The sequence below is a fragment of the Eriocheir sinensis genome, chromosome 39, assembly GCF_024679095.1.
Source record: "Eriocheir sinensis breed Jianghai 21 chromosome 39, ASM2467909v1, whole genome shotgun sequence".
In the NCBI taxonomy this organism is placed as follows: Eukaryota; Metazoa; Arthropoda; class Malacostraca; order Decapoda; family Varunidae; genus Eriocheir; species Eriocheir sinensis.
Genome location: NC_066547.1, coordinates 15,399,382 through 15,418,322, shown reverse-complemented (window position 1 = coordinate 15,418,322; position 18,941 = coordinate 15,399,382). Strand labels below are relative to the sequence as shown.

General features: G+C 38.4%; 1 protein-coding gene across 3 annotated transcripts in view; it reads right to left on the bottom strand.

The window, feature by feature from the left end:
- Positions 1 to 18,941, bottom strand: part of LOC127009062 (lysine-specific demethylase 5A-like) — a 57,088-nt gene that overhangs the window by 32,303 nt on the left and 5,844 nt on the right. For 2 of the 3 annotated variants that reach the window (XM_050881779.1, XM_050881778.1), the window contains exons 3-12: positions 10,071 to 10,231; positions 9,611 to 9,793; positions 8,297 to 8,437; positions 7,741 to 7,867; positions 6,290 to 6,441; positions 5,141 to 5,296; positions 4,598 to 4,779; positions 3,394 to 3,548; positions 3,124 to 3,251; positions 1,339 to 1,533 (exon numbers count right to left, since the gene is read on the bottom strand). In XM_050881779.1, the coding sequence (XP_050737736.1) occupies positions 1,339 to 1,533; positions 3,124 to 3,251; positions 3,394 to 3,548; positions 4,598 to 4,779; positions 5,141 to 5,296; positions 6,290 to 6,441; positions 7,741 to 7,867; positions 8,297 to 8,437; positions 9,611 to 9,793; positions 10,071 to 10,231 (1,580 nt within the window). The remainder of the gene's footprint in view (positions 1 to 1,338; positions 1,534 to 3,123; positions 3,252 to 3,393; positions 3,549 to 4,597; positions 4,780 to 5,140; positions 5,297 to 6,289; positions 6,442 to 7,740; positions 7,868 to 8,296; positions 8,438 to 9,610; positions 9,794 to 10,070; positions 10,232 to 18,941) is intronic. The other variant, XM_050881780.1, reaches the window with a different exon arrangement.

Sequence of the window (18,941 nt, the reverse complement as noted above, 5' to 3'; positions counted from 1 at the left end):
CTGTACAGTACAAGGAAGGAAAATACTGAGATTCTTAAGATAAAATCATGGAATTGAAAATGATGAATTTATCTTCTCTGAAGAAAACTTGAACTGGAAAAGTAAAATAAAATCTGGTAGATTGATGAAAAAAAAAGTAAAATGAAGTATGTGAGTAATGAAATATACAAATACAGTAAACCCTCAAAATAACAGACCCACTTATAACAGATTTCAGATACAATGTACAAGGTCAGAGGGCTAAATATCCACAAGGACCGACCGAGAATAGTTTTTGAACCAACTGCGCCCGGCAAGCCACCTCGCCTTCCTCCCTTTATCTGCTGTCCCATCCTTCAGTTACTGTAGTATTTTTCAGCCCACCTGATGAACTATTTTCCTCCTTGTGGTTCTCATTCAAATGGAGAACGTATTTACAATACAAGAAAGTTTTATGCATCAATCCAGGACGTAAATGTAATGTATCAGCACTGACACAGCTCAAGGGGTTCGAAGTCCCCCGTTAAGTAGGTTAGGTTAAGTTAGGTTTGGTTAGTTTAAATTTATTCGGCACGTAGTGTGGGCAGCGGAAATATGCAGCGCATGACAGGATACAGCGGCGGCAGTGGTGATAAAATACACAGGCCAGTGTTGCAAGAAATACCTCCTCACAGAAATAAGTCACTCTGCTGTCCACCACGCAAGTGCACTGGGGGAATACACAGCAGGAAAAACATTAATTTGCCTGGTTTTGTTCTAGTTTGTTTGCTTGTGATTTTTGTGAGCGGTGAGTGAAATAAAAAACAGTAAGAAAGTTGAACCTCTGTCTGTGAGCTATTTTGAAGCTGCGGCGGCGGGTGTGCAACAAGCATCGAAAAGCCAATCATTTAATGATTTGTGACAGAAACAATTAGCAGATTATTTCATTACACATTGAAAATTAAAAAAATTTTGTCTGCCAGTGCGAGATTGGCTTACTTGCAAAATTTTATCCATACCCGTAACAATACAGCCCCTTGCAGGGCCCCACTGCCAACCTGCTGGCAGCCTCAGTGCCTCACAGTCCGTCACGAAGTGTGCTGTGCGGGTATACAGACAACGTGCAGACAACACACACAATAAAAAACATATATACCTACATTTATTAGGTTCATCAGTATTATTATACATATTTTTAAATTTATGCCGCTTAAAATGGACTTCAGCATTATCGGACTAAATTCTACCCCAATTAGTCCATTATATCGAGGGTTTACTGTACATTCGAAAATACCATTCACAGCTGCTCTTATGACTATAATCAACAACACAGCAAACTGGACTTTCTGAGGAGAACATAATAAACAAGATTTTTCATACCCAATGGAGAAGGGATCTGCGTAGTTTTTTCTCAAGGTCAACCATTCGTAGCATATCCTGATAGGTGGCAGCAGCTACTGTGAGATCCAGCTCATCAGGGGTTGATGCCATCTTGCACACCAGCTCATTATGAGAGAACACACAGTACCGCTTCAGGTTGCTGTAGTGAAGGACACACTCTCGACCAATGGCCAGCTGCAAAAAAATACAAAAAAATAATTATTTACTCTTAAGTCTGTATTAAATATAGATCATCATAAAAATATAAAATAAAAATAATATATATATATATATATATATATATATATATATATATATATTTATATATATATATATATATATATATATATATATATATATATATATATATATATATATATATATATATATATATATATATATATATATATATATATATATTGTACATTGGCAAAACAAAACACCAGCTAAAGGCCCGAATCTTCGAACATATAAAGAAGTCTGTCAAGACTAAGCAACAGCTCATGAATCCTAGTTTTAGCGCGATCCGGAATCATTCTCACGAAAGCGACCACCCCATACGGCCAGACTCTTCTCCATCTTGGCACGGACACAACACGCAATGGACCTCATTATAATTGAGTCTCTGATAACATCACAAGAGAGACCATCTCTAACAAAAACGGATTCTTCGTGCCAGCTCCTATGTTTTTAAGGTACACCACTCTATATAGTTGTTTATTGTAATTTTTATTTTTCATTGTGTTATTTTTTAGTGTTTTATTAGGTTTACTATCTTATGTGTTGAATTTATTATATGTTCACTTTTTAGTCTTTTGTTTTATATTTTACGAACATATTTTATACAATTTTTACATGTAGTTTTCTCGTTCTTAATTAATCACAGTTATGCCTGATGATGGAGAAAGTCTCTCCGAAACGTTGCAACAACAATAAAAAGATGTTCTACTCCGTGCTGGTGCTGTTATTTATAATAAGACTCCGCTTCCCGAAGGATGTATCTGTGGCTGATATATATATATATATATATATATATATATATATATATATATATATATATATATATATATATATATATATATATATATATATATATATATATATATATATATATATATATATATATATATATATATATATATATATATATATATATATATATATATATATATATATATATATATATATATATTTTCACCTGTCTTTTAGTGACCCTATGGAGGGTTGATGGCAACAAAACTCCACCAGAAGATAGAGTGTGAATACTTCTGTTGGATTTTAGCTGTGGTGGCCTTACAATGATTTTGTCTAGTGTTGTGTGGGTTTTCACATTTCATTGCTACTTTCCCCCTTGTTGAAATAAAATATCTATGCTATTCCCTTTGGTTTTCTGGAAGATTATGAGCATAGTAGAAAACAAATATGACAAAGAAAGAGTATTTCTTGAGGTAGAAAAAAACAATTATTCAAATAATTCTTTACCATGTTGGGTGGTAGCTTTAGTGTTGGTTGTGAGTCTGGAATGGATTGCCCATAAACTCAATTTATGCTAGAATGAATGTAAGCTATAACAAATGATGCTCTAGAACCAATCATGTTCATTCTAGCATAACCTGATGTGTATGATGAAATAGATACATAAATACCTTCATAAACACAAATCCAAAGATGAATGGTTACAGCTAATAATTTTTAAAATAAGATTTTCATCTTATTTATTGCCCCAACATTCCATTAACTGAAGGAAAAAATCATAATAAGGCTAATAAGACAATGGATGCTTACCCAGTCTGGTGGGGCAAAGTTAACAGCTTCAGCAAAGTTGTAACCCTGATTGAAGCCGGCATGGTATGACCTGGGGAAGGTGATGACAAACTCTCCTGCATGCTGATCTGTTCGTACTATTGGCACACCTGCATATAAAATAAGTATATATTATGGTTATTGGTATATATGTTAAATATTAATAATGGAGAAATATATAAAAAAAATATCAAAGGAGCTAAAATTAAAGCAAATCTTCTCAGTGACATGAAATTTTCTCTCTTCCTGTACCTGCTTTCATAAGAATGTTTGGGTTCATGATAGTGACTAGCTGATGGAGCAAATCTGGTTGTGCATGGAACAGTTCTGGGGCAGCATTCTTCATAGCCTCCTCAAACTGCTCTGCCATTCCACCAGGTACGCCATACCATGTCTTTGGTTCACCCCTGAAAGTATGAATGTGAATCAACTAATCAATCAATCAATCAATGGGGGCACACACAAGGGGGGAAGGTGTTAGGCATGTTGCCTCACCTACCCTATGACCCCATACCAAGTAAGCCTCCATGCAGGCACCTTTCCCATACCAAGTACCTTCCACTGGGATACATCAACATACTATAGCTACAAGATTTGTGAACACCTGTTTGGTCACCTCCACTCAAGGTTGTCTCTAACAAAAACAACTCAGGATGCATGGTCAATTTCTAGGTCTTATTTACTGACACCACCCATGCATACTTTAATATCCCTATCTTCCCCGTCATCCACACAATACTCAAGCCACGCCACCCATGCCCATCCACTCCTGCCCACACTCATGGGGAGGCAAATAATGCACATCCTTCTCTCTCTTCCCCCTCTACCCCTGCCCATTCTATTCCCCCCATCTACACCCTCCCACAGCCTCTCCGTGCCATCACTCCCACACAAATGTGTCTCACAACCAACACATCAATCTTTCCTTTCTAGACTTTGTTTATCATCTCCCATCTCTTCCTTTCCACATTAATTTCATTCACATTCATGCAAGCCACCCTGAGGAGCTCCCCCCTCCTCCTCCTCCCTTTCCCTGGGACAGATGGAGACCCCCCCCTCTGCCCCTATGTAGCCACTTTTCATCCACCCCCAGAGGGGCCACTGGCAGCTAGCAGTGCTCATTCCTGGAGGCACACAGGACACTAGATCATGCAAAACTAATAGCATCCTGTGCCTAAAGATAAAAGGATAAAAAAAGATAAAGAAGGATAAAGAAGGCCTGTAAAAACAAAGTACCAAAGGTACCTGCCTTCCCCTTCAGTTCCACCACACACACACACACACACACACACACAAAAAAAAAAAAAAAAAAAAAAAAAAATCTTCACTCAAAATGTGGTGTACTAATGCGGTCATCTCATGAAGGCACATCAAGAGAGTCTGATTACCCCTATTACTGTCACAAAGCATCACATTTAAAATTATTCATTAACAGAAATTAACCATTTTTGCTAACCAGTGTAAGTAGTTGATGGAATAACTCCAATGGTCTTCATTGTGCCAACAAAAGGTTGAGAAGCACATCCCCACATACATCCAGGGCACCTTCATGCCAGAGATATCACAGTTGATGTGACCCAGGACAGAGCCCTCCAGCACTGGTAGATTGTTTAGATTCCAACTGCTGCTGGCATATTCCTGAGGAATGAAAGTACATAGTCATTTATCATTGCAAACCCGATAGTTATTCAAGTCTATATATTCTGATGTTATTTACTTTAAGATTAAATAAAAGTGATTAAAGATCTGGATCTTTTCTTATCCACCCACATGTCCTTGCATGATCCAGTACCTTGCTCCTCAAACTTTCCAACAAAATTCAATATTCCTTTCATTTTACAGGATCATCATTCTCTTACATACAGAACATTCACATGATATTCTCTCATGTGATGCTTATATCTGTTTTAATGAGCAGTATAAGAATGGGCCTTATCACTTTGTGATGTAGGATGGTAATTTACTTTCAGTTGTTCACAATAACTTTGTATGTGCATACCTGATCTGCAGGCAGAAGGTTCTTGGAATTCTTGGTTGGGAAACCTGAACCATGATCCATGGTGTGCAGGTCAGCTCCATACTCCACAGTTACATCCTCATCAATGGAGGAAACAATGCGCCAAAACTCTCGTTCTTCCATGTCAGTAGGAATCAGCTGTGTTGGAAACGTATCAAATGATTAAATACCAATATTTGTCAGATTTTACACTATGCTCATGAATGAATAATGACAAAAGAGGATGAAAGGCTGTGTTTATACATGTAAAATGTGTCACTATTAAATTCATCTTCTAAAGTTGAATATGCTAATGATAGTTACTAATCCATCATGAAAAGATGGACTGGTAAAGCATCAGTTCTGGGAAACATGAGAAAAATATCCCCTAAATATTAGGAGCTAAATAACTATAACTGAGGCAACCATTAAGTCTAACAATGCATCACGGTAGAGACATTACTAAAAAGCAATAAATATGAAAGTTTGTAAAGAGTGAAGAAACCTAGAAAAGAGGAAACAACAGGTACATGAAAATCTGTTAGGAAATTAGTGAAAAAATTAGGTGACATTTGAAATGTGAAAATATGAAAATAAATGTTCTAAGGAAGAAAAGTACAAGCAAGAACAGCACTGATTTTCCACTGTTCCTCCCACTGAGTTTTCAAAACAATATATAAAACAATGAAGAGTGAGCAAGCTACTGTGCTTGCAATAACATATGACCTCACTTCACTTGAGTAGAGATGGGTGATTCTCTCTCTCTCTCTCTCTCTCTCTCTCTCTCTCTCTCTCTCTCTCTCTCTCTCTCTCTCTCTCTCTCTCCTGTAAGTGTGCATGTACAACCTCAAGGGACAATCAGAAGCCACTCTCATATGAGGACGTGAGTAAACCAAAACTTCAGTCCTGCTCCACTTCGTAAAAGAGGCACCGACCCTAGCCACCTTAGAGAAAGGGGACAGTTGTGTTGGCACTACTGCACTGCACGCCTGAGTGAGTCAAGGACACAATAACAGGGTATGGGTGTATCATAGGTCCAGAAGAAGTGTGCCAAGTAGGGCCTCTTAACCAAAAAAATTAACCTAACCGCTGAGAGTGACCCTGGCACAGATAATAATCATGATAGTTTGCTACAGGAAGCAAATTACTCACATGTACTGGCATATTGAAGTAGTCTTGTTTAAATTTGTCAGCCATTTCTCCAAAAGACTGAAGAGTGTATTCTTTCTGGGCCTGCTCAAAACCAAAAGCTTCAACAGGCTTGCTGACCTCAACTGCCACACATTTGGGGCACCTCCAGTCTCCTGCAATAATTTACAATCAATTCAGTTAAAAACTTAAGAAAATCACACATTTAATTTGTAATAAATTACTCTAATATCTAATATCTAATAAAAAAAGACCCATATAAGAAAAAATAAATATTGATAACAGCTGAATTATCATAATATTCAAGTAACTTAATCCCAAATTATATATAGCAATGTACTCCTTAAAACTTATGCGACAGGTATTGTTTTCATAAGATGTTCTTTAAGCAACATAAAAAAGAGTTGCTATTTTTCTTTTGTTATTCATAGTATATGAAGCATCTTAACTCACTAAACACAAGTGAGTCATACTACCAGGCTGCTGGCCTACCACTGTATTGTTTCTGTTTAGTAATGAGCATAGCACCAGGGTTGGTGCAAAACACAGTGAGTCTTCATTTAACTAGCAGCACCTAACCAAGACTTGGTAGGAGTGTGTGGTTATACCTCATACTATCACTGGATACCATACTACATGTGTTACCAGTTTCACTACAACTTTTTTCAATTATCATGACATGACATGACAAACCATACAAATGACAATACAAAAAACACCCTGGAGTTAATGACTCCCACACCATGGCCTAGACCAATACCCAGACCAATGCCAGAACAGCAGAACGACTGCAGTAAGTGTTTTCTCATCATCGAATGATACTACCAGGGTGAGTAGGTTCTGCTAGACCATCACAGCCCTTTAACATTTTATCATTTCTGTACACTTCCCATCGGCCTAGGTTACCATTACAGATAATGCGACATTCAGCATCCAAGACGCATGCAAATTTTTTTTGCCATTTTGAGAAGGAAAGTGCTTCTTCGACGCCAGCAAATACAATACTCACAATGTATTTTTACTGCTGTCATTATACTCAGAATAATCATCACTCTGTCTTGTCCTTTTCTCGTAACTCGTCACTGTGTTTTCCTGTATTTTCCCAAGCAAGGTTTGGTGTGGCTTCCATGGTGGCTCAGAACTAATGACATTATTTCACATCCACAAGGGTCAGATATGCTGCCATACAAGTCACAGAACCCGTGAAATTTATGCAGAACATTTCACATTAGTGGTGCGCAAGTCTGATTAAATCAATGATGGCTGGCTGGGGGGACTGCAGCAGCTTTTATTAAATCAATGATAGCCATCGTTTAAGAGTTAAAACAAGTCCAAAAAAATAAATAACAAAATCAAAACACTGCAGAGAAGTTATCCATGGGAAATGCAATACAGACTAAACAAATAAGTACAAAAATAGCACAAAGACAGGCTTCCTAGCACAGCCTACAGACCTTTTGGTATATCCAGAAGGGGTGGTACCAGACAGAAGATGTGGTAAGAGTCATCACACCCATCACATAGAAGCATTTGGTCCTCAGCATCCCCCCGTCCACAGTTGAGGCAGATGTATTTTGCCAGCTGAGTGTAATGGACGAAATTCCATATTAAAACAAGAAAACTTATAAGACCAGTTTTTTATTTTATCATCATCTACACGCAAGGTTGCAAGGTCCAAATATAATTAGATATTAATACAGGAAGAGTGGTTGCATTCAACTATGATGTAGCTTCATTTGTTAATAGATCAAGAAGAAACTGTTCATGCAGAAATGTCTCATCAGTCCAGGTGCAATGTGTTACTAGTAAGCTGCCAGGAAAACTTTTGAGGTGTCTCTTAACTAACACATTCATGCCACCAGATACACTTAAATATAGGAAGAGAGTAATTTCAACAAGAACCATGAAGGCACTATGATGGCATTATAAAATGACCACTACAGTTAAGTTTAAAAAGGATTGGGAAAGGGACTAGACCAGCTTAAGAATTGAGCAACCCATATTACTCACTGGGTCATGGTCTGAATAATCAACTTTCTTTCCACGTGTCTTTCCCGTATCCTCGGGCGAAGACTTGTCAAAGCCAGCCATCTTGGGTCCAGCACCATAAAACTGAAGCCTCTTAAGTTCCTTGCTGCCTTTCCCATCTTCCTATAATACAAAATTATGGCCATAAGACACTATGTCTTCAAACTCACCCATTCCCTTACTAGACAGTCATTTTCCAAAGTAGTTACTCGTTTTCTCATCCTTTTCCAATACATCATTCACTCTTACAGTTTTAAAAGGTACAAATCTAAGGAATTAAATAGGAGTAATCTCCAGGTGCTGTTGTACTCCTCTCTAACTAAGCAAGTGATTAAAATTGCTAGAATTTTCAAGTCGTTATTCCTGGGGATTTACATATACTGCGGAAATTTTAGCTTGAAATAGAACTCTGCAACCCTGCATACTATAGTCTATCGATTTTAACTTGAGCCCTTGGGCGCGACTCACACAATGGACAACTCAAGTAGATCTCACTCTCGCACCCTGCACAGCCATGCAAAAGAGAGAGACGTAGTGACCCTCTCTGAGGAGAGTAATGGAGTTATGTGGCACCAGCACGGTCTCGTGGGGAATCCCTGAGTCACACCCAAGGGCTCAAGTTAATATCGATAGACTATAGACATCATGTATCCCAACTTCAGTGAAAGCACATGCAAAGAAATAAAGAGGAAACAGATCAGAATAAAAAAGGCTTCCCATTTGGATTTTGCAGTTCCTTGAAATGCACAATAACAATGCACTAGCAAAAGTGATGCAGTTTGTTTTATATTGTTCAGCCATGATGAGGACCAATCAATGAGTAATGAAGTAGGAAATATAACCAGTACATTTTGATAAAAGTAACTGCTAAAAAATAAAGCAACGATTTTTAATAGCATTTGCATTACACCTTTAAGATGGTCACGTCTAGAGCTCTACAATGAAAATGATGAGTCACAAATATAGTTTTCTCCACCAAGGATATTCTTGGTATCAGGAATTCATGGATGCAATAAACTGAAAACAACAGCACAAAGATATAATGAGTCTACACAAATTAGGATACAGATTAGACAACAGAAGAAATTAAATAAATTAATTGACAAATGAACACTGAACAAAATGGAGACAACTAATTTGTAACTACAAGCAAAACTGAATAGTACTGAGCACTACAGCATCATTCCCAGCTACAACATGCTTGTCAGTACTAATAAGGCTTTGATAATAGAGGAAGGAAGTAATGCAAACTAAGGCATCCACAGTCAGTGCAAAGACACCCTAACCAATACTAACCTCATCCTCAGAGCCAAAACCAACCTGGGTGTCAGTTTTGGCATCTGAGAGATCAGGATGGCGACGTGAGCGGCGGCCATTCTTTTCACTTTCTGGGATCTTTCCTGCCATACGGCTTGGTATTTTGTGAGGCTTGTAGTCCTTGTCCACTGTATCAACATCTTCCTCCTTCACCTCTGTTTTCTATGGTTTGCAGATAAATTGATCTCTTGTTAAGGCAAGGTTATAAATATCTCTAACTTTTACAATTTCCTCATTGTGTTCTGTAACTCTTTAGAGCACTCATTTGTTGGAAAATATGCAAAGCTACTACTTTAGCATGCTCAAGTATTTTTTGTAAAGCTTACTGGTTTGACAGTTATGCTTGGCTTGAACAAATAATGTTTTTAGTGTTTATGCTTATGGAAGAGCAATTATAAAATATTTAAATATGTATTCCTTAAACACCAGTGTAACTTACCACTTGGGGTACTAATTTGCCTTTGTTAAAAATGTCAAAAGGCTGCAGAATCCTCTCATAATGTGCTTTCAACAGGGCTCCAAGGTTTTTGTTTGAAGGAAATCCCATGCGAGATGCTATTCTGTTCCATTTTCGCTCCTTGGAGACTTGTTCATTACCACCTGCATTAAAAATATTTACACAATCATTATTATGCTTCACTGATTTGAAGAATTAAACAACTTAAACAAAAGAGATATATTAAGATTTTAACTTCTCACTACAATGGTATTTGTTAGATAAGAATCTAAACACCAAACTGAAAAACCTTAAGCAAAATTTCTTCACAAATATCTCTTGTACATCCAAATCTTTGCATTACTTCTTCAAGAAATCCTTCCCAAGATAAGAAAGAACTTTTAACTTGCTACACTACCATACACTCCACGCATTCTATGCTTTTCTGACCTACAACCTCATTATGTCCATCACCTTGACTTCCAATCCTCTGATGAAATTAATCTTCACTTGTCATATAAAAAATAATAAAAAGAAGCAAAAATTGAATGGAAGTCCACTTCTGTATCATTTTATCTAACTTTGTTATTACTGACCTTCATATAATTTTTGGTTTCCATGTGGGGATGGTTGTTACAACTTCAATTTTTTGCAATCTTTAAATGGTTTCACTTTAATGACAGCACAATGTACACATTTTGCTTACACTATCTGTATACTGTGTTCTAAACAATCAGAAACACAAGTTTAATGGGACGTCAGCATTTCTGAATAAATTGTGAAAAAAAAAAAAAAAAACTTTGTGGAACCTGAGAGCAGAGGATGTGGAAAGTGGTAAAGTCCATGATCAAAATATGCAATATTAAAATGGTCAGTTAAAGGTCTCACATACCCCACACATTCCTGACTCTCCTTCACCTGTAATGTTAGAAGGATAGTGCCTTAAAAAAAATTACAAAACCAGCATTTGTCTGATGCATTTCTAAGGTTATCCGTTTCCTGGGTGGTGGTGCAAGGAGGATGTTTTAGATGCCATGGGAGTACATTCTGTTTAGCATTCTGACATCTTATCACTTTTCTGTATTCATCCTGCTTGAAAATCTGTTTTTATGTTTATTGATGATACCCAGACCAAATAAACAACTGAAAACTGTGAAAGCCTCAGTGAGGGAAGTCACACTGTCACCAAGCACCCTCCTATCCTGGACAGGTAGTATAACTAGATAGAGGCAACATCTGCTTTAAAAGCATTAATGCAATGAAAATTCACCATAACAAAGATAACTATTTACTATTCTTCCTTTACTTACCCAATGCCAAAATATGCTTCAATGATTTTTCTTCCCATTGACAATTTCAAGCGGAGCATGGTGTCAGTTGACTCATGCCAATCACCCTCCTCCCACTTCTGCCTTTCACTTTATTTACCCTCCCTCCTCCACCATAGCCTTACTAGTGGAGTAAATGAGCACCATCCACTCCTGCCCTCTCATCCAAAACAGTATAATATTTCATTGTCATCACAGCTACCAAAAGCCTTTTGCCAATGCCTGTCTCTACCACTAGTTACCATGCTGGCCAGTGCTGTTCTACCCATCACAAATAATACCTTTTAGCCTGCACTTAACCCTTAAACAACAGCCATCTTTTATTTTATCAAACCTGGCACGATCCACACAGGTGGCCATCGTTTATTTAATCAGACTCTTTCACATCACTAATTTGAATGTTTTGATCAAATTTGGTGGCTATCTGCCAGCATATCTGGCCTCATGGATTTGAAATAAGATCATTTCTCACTGAGCCCTGGAGTCCACAGCCAGCACCTCTTGGGAAAACACAGGGAAACACAGTAACACATCAGGAGGAAAGGACAGGCTAGAAAGTGAAGATTATTCTGAGAGCAATGATGGCTGTGATGAATACATTGTGAGCAGTGGTAGCAGTAGTGGGAGTGATTAAGAGACTGATGATGTTACTCCACCATCTGTACTAAACTCTAGCCCAGCAAGTGCTTACATCACAACAATGCAGAGTAAGAAGGCTATGCGTAAGGTGTGTGTTGCCATGACTGAAACACCCAGCTCTGAGGAGGACTGAAAGTGAGTGAGTAAAGTAGATGTTGTCTAAATTATAAATTATTTCAGTGTATTTATATTATTGACATTCAGTAGTGAAAGGGAGGAAGTGTGAAGCATGTGTTGACATGTGCAGCATGGGCGGAGGCCCTCTCTATGCTACCCAGAGCAGTGTTTCGTGCCAGTAACACACAGCTACCTTTCACATGCTATACCATAACTATTACACAACTTATCGCAATTTGAATTTCACCGCTGTGTTCAGTGAGTTAAGACGCTTCGTACAATATGAATAAACAACAAAACAGTGGCAGGTGTTTTTACCTGTATCTAGGGACCATTTGGTGAAAACAATACCTGTCGTTTAAGGGTTATGTTGTATATTGCCAACAGTGTTACCTCTTTAATTAAGTTGGCACAAATGGGAGACCCCCGATCAACTTAACTAATACAGGGGGTCCTCGACTTATGTTGGAGTTTCGTTCCTGCGACACGCCGTAACCTGATTTTGTATGTAAGTGGAAACACACCCTTTTTTAGAAGGAACTGTCAGCCCCAACCCTCACACAACCAATGTTCGTCGCTGTTTCTCCCTTTTCCGATTGTTTCAGAATATCTAATTTCGCTTTCAAGGTGATGGTTTTCCTTTTCTTCAAAGAATTGCCATCAGAAGAGTCTGCCTAATGCTTCGGAGACATAATGAAGGCCAAAAGTCATGAAAAAAGAACACAAACCAAGGAGAGCAAAAGCACAACAAATCAAAATGGCATTCAGTGGGAAATGAGCTTGCCTTCTTTTTTGGTCAAGCACCGCATGACAGAATGGTCACACAAGCTAATTTCTCTGGAATTTTGTGCAGAGATTCAAAGTTGGCTGCATTTCATGGGAAATATAGCGAAAATCTATCAGGATCTCGGCCACCAGCAAGTTGGTTATTTTCTCAAGAGGTAGGCAAGTTGTGGTCACAAGAAAAAGAAGAGCATGTCAGCTGATCGGTCTAATAGCTATTCGTATGTCTATTCCAGTACCACAATGAGTTCCACAAAGCTAGATAAGCTTGGAGTAACAAGGCTGAGTAGGTCTTGGCCTCAAAGTCTTGTCCAAGCGTAGCCACTGTCTCAACGTGTCTGGGTCCTCATTGCTAAGTTCTTGTAGCATTTCACGGTTGCAACCTGTAACACACGCTCTACCTTTGTCTATGAGCCAACCAATCATGAGTTCACAGGCACTTTCTTTTCATTTCATTCTTTTTCTTCAACAAACACCACAAAGCAACCGCTGCAACGTCTGGATTCATTGTTTGTTTTGCTTTCAGCTGATATTTCCCAGAATGCAACAGTCCTCCATGTGACCAAACTCGGTAAATTCGTGGCAGAAATTTGTTGGTTAATAATTTTGGTGAAAAATTCCTGAGAAACTAACGTGTGTGACTGACCACACCTTAAATTATGCCGCAGTCGCGGACTCATTCACACGTGAAGTTTGTAATTACAACACAAATGTCATAAGTCGAAACAAGGATTTTTTAAATAATTTATGGGGTTGCATCGTAACCCGAGGACCCCTGTATTGCTAACTTATGGGGTTGGCCTTCCCATCACTACCACCACACCAAACACAAAACAAATTATGCAGCTTTAATATAGGAAAAAATTATAATCCAAGCATGGGGGCCCTAAGGCCTTCTGGTTGGATACAGAGCTCATGATTATTTCTGTACATAATTATGTAGGATGTGGTGAGCAACTTATATTTTCAAATCTTTGGGCACTTTACTGCGAATTACTTACAAATGCATGTATCTTTCTATAAAAGTTGGGTAATCAAAATATCAAATGAGCTGGTGTGTAAAGAAAGGATAGGGAGCATGGGCAGCATCTGCTACTCTTCAATTCCCAAAGTGCTTATGCACCATTTTACTGTGAATAACTTACTAATGCATGTTTCTTTCGATAATTTTTTTTTAAACAGGTAATGAAAACTGGATATTCTAGAATTTATGGTGTGGGAAGGCATTTAGTTGAGGGGATTAGTTTTTCATATGATGCAAGTCCCTTTGTGTACATGAACAGGGAGCCAAGTTAGAGTTTTGGCATTGGTGTGGGTCAGGCACAGGTGTGTAATGTCACCATGGTTGTTTAATATTTACATGGATTATTGTACGAGGGAAATGGAAGCCAGAGTAGAGTACTTAGGTGCAAGGCTTAAAATAATCAGTATGGAGCAGTGCCTGGCAACAGGTTTAATTACTAATGATAAGTGTTGCTGGCAGAAAACAAGAGGATGTTGCGGATCATGAATGAATCTGACAATATGTAAGGGGAAAGTTAAAATTATATCTAGGCAAGAGTAAGGTAATAGTAATTGAGAGGAAAAGAGGCCAGGCGAGCAGACTACTGATTTTGCAAACCTATACAGAGTTAGGGCAGAGAACCCAACAGTGTAGGTTCTGGAAGGGGTAGTACTTAAGAATGGTTATTTGTAAGCATGAGAATATAGAGGGAGAGGGCAGACAGATAATATGTGCATCGGAGAGTTATGAAGAGAAAAAGTGAGCACAGGGATAAAGAAAGGTACAGTTGGCCTGCTTATCTGTGGGTACATGGTTATAGGACCCCCAGAGATGCGCATAAACTGCGGATGTTCAAGAGGCATCTACAAAATTCGAAATTTTACCCTCAAATGTGTTAAAACTTGAAACCCACCTCCATGTATTACTAATAACTGCTAAACCCAAGCAAATCATAACTATAGTATTTTATCACACTATATGCCACCACCACTTATAACTATGTCACCTGTTTTCAGCATTTTGTTTACATTCACTACCCCCCACCCCACTCCCACCCGATTCAGCGGGTAGTTTGGCACAATCTTGGCAAGACTATTACCTCTATCGTGTAACATTACACATCATGTGGCCAACAGGTCAACTGAACTTCACGAGCAGGTGCCCACCCTTCCCATGTAACTTCTCACACCTCTCCTTGGGCCATATTGACACAATTTGCTCACTCAATCCTCCCAGCCAATGGGAATATTTTTGGTAGTCCAGTGGCTTTGATCATTAGTTATGAAACTGGGGACTGTTTCTATCCTATTGCTAGACTTGAAATCACTAGTTAGAAAAATCACAAAAATATATTCTACAGCTACAAGTAGGAATCGCTGTATTGAGGAATAAGTTTCAGATCTGTGGCTTGCGCTGAGCGCATATACGTGGGCTCACCTGTCGCCTCCAAGCCACAGATACATATCTTATTCCTTAATACAATGATTCCTACCTGTATTCAGTTATTATAGAATATATTTTTTTATGTGATTATATTTGGTATGCCTATGTGAATGAGCTATATAGGAGATAATGACGGAAAGTGTGCATTACTTTATAGATAGCCTACTATCATTGCCTTCAGTGATCGTTTTGCAGGGCCAGTTCTCCCTTGAAAACTTGTAGTATTATGATTGTACTTTGTTTCTTAGGTGATGTCACTGATTGTTTAAGTAGTGTCGTTATTCAATTAAGTTTCGAATATTTTCAATCATGAAAGAAGCTAGATTATCTCAATCATATATATTTGGTTCGTGTCTTTGATACAATCTATGATGTTATCAACAGCCAATCAGGTGAAAGGGGGGCCGAGCTTAGCCAGAATGGGGGAGGGGCTTCTCGGTGCAAATTGGCCAAGCTAATTTGGACCGACTATAGTCACGGGGTCCTACTGTATTTGCCAACCAATTAAGTAAAACAATTTAATGTTTTGTATTTATTTATGGAGCAACTCAATAAATTTGGTAAAAATATCTTTTTGATTAATTAATTTGTTACTATTTATAAACTAATATATCAACATCTTGACCTAACTGATGGTATACTATCAGCGTAAAATAGTGATGTCAAAAGTAACCCTTTCAATGCTAAACACTCGCAGCGAGCGGTAGCGCATTTGCTGGTAGTGCTAAACGCTCGCTGCGAGCTCCAGCTGCACTCAAATCTCCCGCATATGAGTGTTCCAACACTATTTCTCACAACACAGGATTGCCAATTGAGTGGGTTTTCCACTAAATTTGGTGGAAAATCATATCAGCCTAGCGTGGGAAATTTACGGACGAGTACTTTGCCAGCACCTCATAGAAAGATGTCCACAGATGCCTCAATATGGCAGACCATTGCAGATGCACTGACAAAAGTGTTCACAGGCAACATCCCCTGAACAGGCATGAATGTTCGCAAGAGAGGCATACATAACTGAATCCTATAGATCTTGGCCTCTTCTTTCCAATGGTGTTTTTTGGTTTTTAGTTGTGATGAATAGTTTTTGAGATACAGAGTGCGCGAGGAGGGATATTCGATTCCTCACCATGCGCACCGAACACGCTTGGTGAATAGCTACTCTATGATGTACTTCATAGTTACACTGTACACAAACTCATTAATGTACATTGAAAATACATGATGTAACAAAAAAAGATCAACATTGCAATTCAATTGCAGTCTGGAGAGTCTGTTACTCACTGGCCAGCCAACCACCCTAACATCAAAAATTTGTGCCTCTGCATGGCATGCAATCTGGTAATGGTTCTTAAAAAGGCTAAACTAGACCACTTGCTGGATCAGTCCTTGTATTAACTTCATGTGTGCAATCATCATTATACAAATTATTTCACTGCCCTACATAGCTAGATTAGTGATGTTACGACTCCAAGAACTCAAAATAAAATTCCCCCCAGCCAAAGCAGCATGTCACTTACAGAAGTCTTCTACCAATATGCAAATAATAAATCCAGCACAATTGTTTTTTCATTGTTGTTGAAGTTGTGATAAGAGGTAGTTTTCTTGTTGAGCCAGTTCATAATAAAGAACTTTCAAAGCCAGGAAAAGCTTTAAATGTGTGGTTAGAGAACATAATTGTGGTACATAAGAATCTTTCAGTGGATATGAGCTTGTTGCATGGCAAACCAAATAGCCTTCATGAAAACTTCTCAGATCTTGAAGAGAGTGGGGGAAAATAATCTAATGACAGCATAGGTTGATTTCATAGTTTTGTGAAACATTATAATTTAAAATTCTTAGGGTTACCAGGAAAAGCACCAACATTCCCAAATCAGATAAAGGTAATCACTGAAGAAGACAATTACATTCCAGTACAAGCCTTTAACCCCTAAAAGACAGGTGATGAATTTTACGGCCTGACTTTCCAAGGCTCAATTTGAAGTTGTTGTGGGGATTTTATGTGTCAGCACTCCTCCCGGGCTAATGCTCAAACTCATCCCTTCAGTCATAAGCCTTTCCTTGAGTAGATACGCCTTGGGGAAAGTTTCTGTTAAGGGACATGATCTCGGAGACAGACAGAAAGATGGATAAAACACTGAATAAATGAAAATGCTCATCTGTTTATAGTTTTTTTTCTAAATCGACCAGACATTCCCCACAAATAGTAGGGAACATAGCTTTCCTGATGGGTACACTTGGTTAATGACTTCATGTTGCTAAATATTGATAGTATTAGCTATGTAGATCATATTAGCCCCAAGACCATTCAAAAACATGTGCTATGGACCATATTCTTAAGAGCCTCTTTTCACAATGTTACTGTTCCAAACAAAGATCAGGAACCGCAAACTTTTTGTACAGCAGGTGAAAAAGCCTTGCTTACAAAACAAGACATACCTATGGCCAGAAAAGAAATTTGAACAAAATTCCTTCAGGCTGCTGCCACATCATTAAAAACTTCTTTGACAAGTTCCTTATGAACACCTTACCAGCATATAGCAGAATGGTAAAACTTAGGCAGATATTGTATGCCATTACAAGGCATTAAACAGTCGGTGCTAGTATAGTATGCGGTCTACCACGGTATGAGTTCTACCATGACATCACATCACCTCTTGTGCCGTCCACCTGCAGTCTACTTCACCTCGCCTCACCTGTCCACTTGCGGTTTACCTCACCTCACCTGATCTCACCTGTCCACATAAAAGGAAGCAAATGGAGCTCCCAAGGACCCAAATCAGAATCCTCCTTGGCCTCAAACCATTAATATCAGCTGGATACCCTACATTGAAATGTTGCTGAAAGGTTTTTATAGACGTGCCATCTTGACAGAGGAAACAGCAGTCGCATCTTTACAAGATAACAATCTGCTGGATACACAACACGAAGCAGATCCCTGCCATCGATGCGGTGCAATCATGCATGAAAAACGAAAGTGTGACAGAGGTGGACAATTCAGGCCTGTACTTCGTTGTCCTCGAAAGGGGTGTCAAACTTCACGTTCAGTTCGTAAAGGAAACCAATTTTTCCATTATACGGACATAAACAACAAATTAAACTGCAAGCTGAGCCTCATTGATTTTTTTTCTTTGTCATGGATATACCCATGACCACAGCAGTGACTCTAACAGGAAAATCTAAAAATACAATAACTGACTGGTACAATATGTGCCGCAAGGTGTGTGGAGCCATAGTTTCTCATGAACGATGAGAGAAGATGGTTGGAACAAACGATAACCCCATTCAGATTGACGAAGCAAGCTATTTACTATTTATAGAAATTTATTGTAGATAAGGTAGATTGCATGCTATAATGTTAGATAACCCCGGTAGACCGCATACTATACTAGTAAATGAGGTAGACCGCACGCTATATTGTTTGACACCGTGGCAGACCGCATACTATACTAGCACACACCGCGGTAGACCGCATACTATACTAGCACCAAAGAGTCAGTGTTTTAAAGTCAGCAGGTGATAACATTTTTTTTTATTCATTTACCTTGCTTGATCTTTTAACCA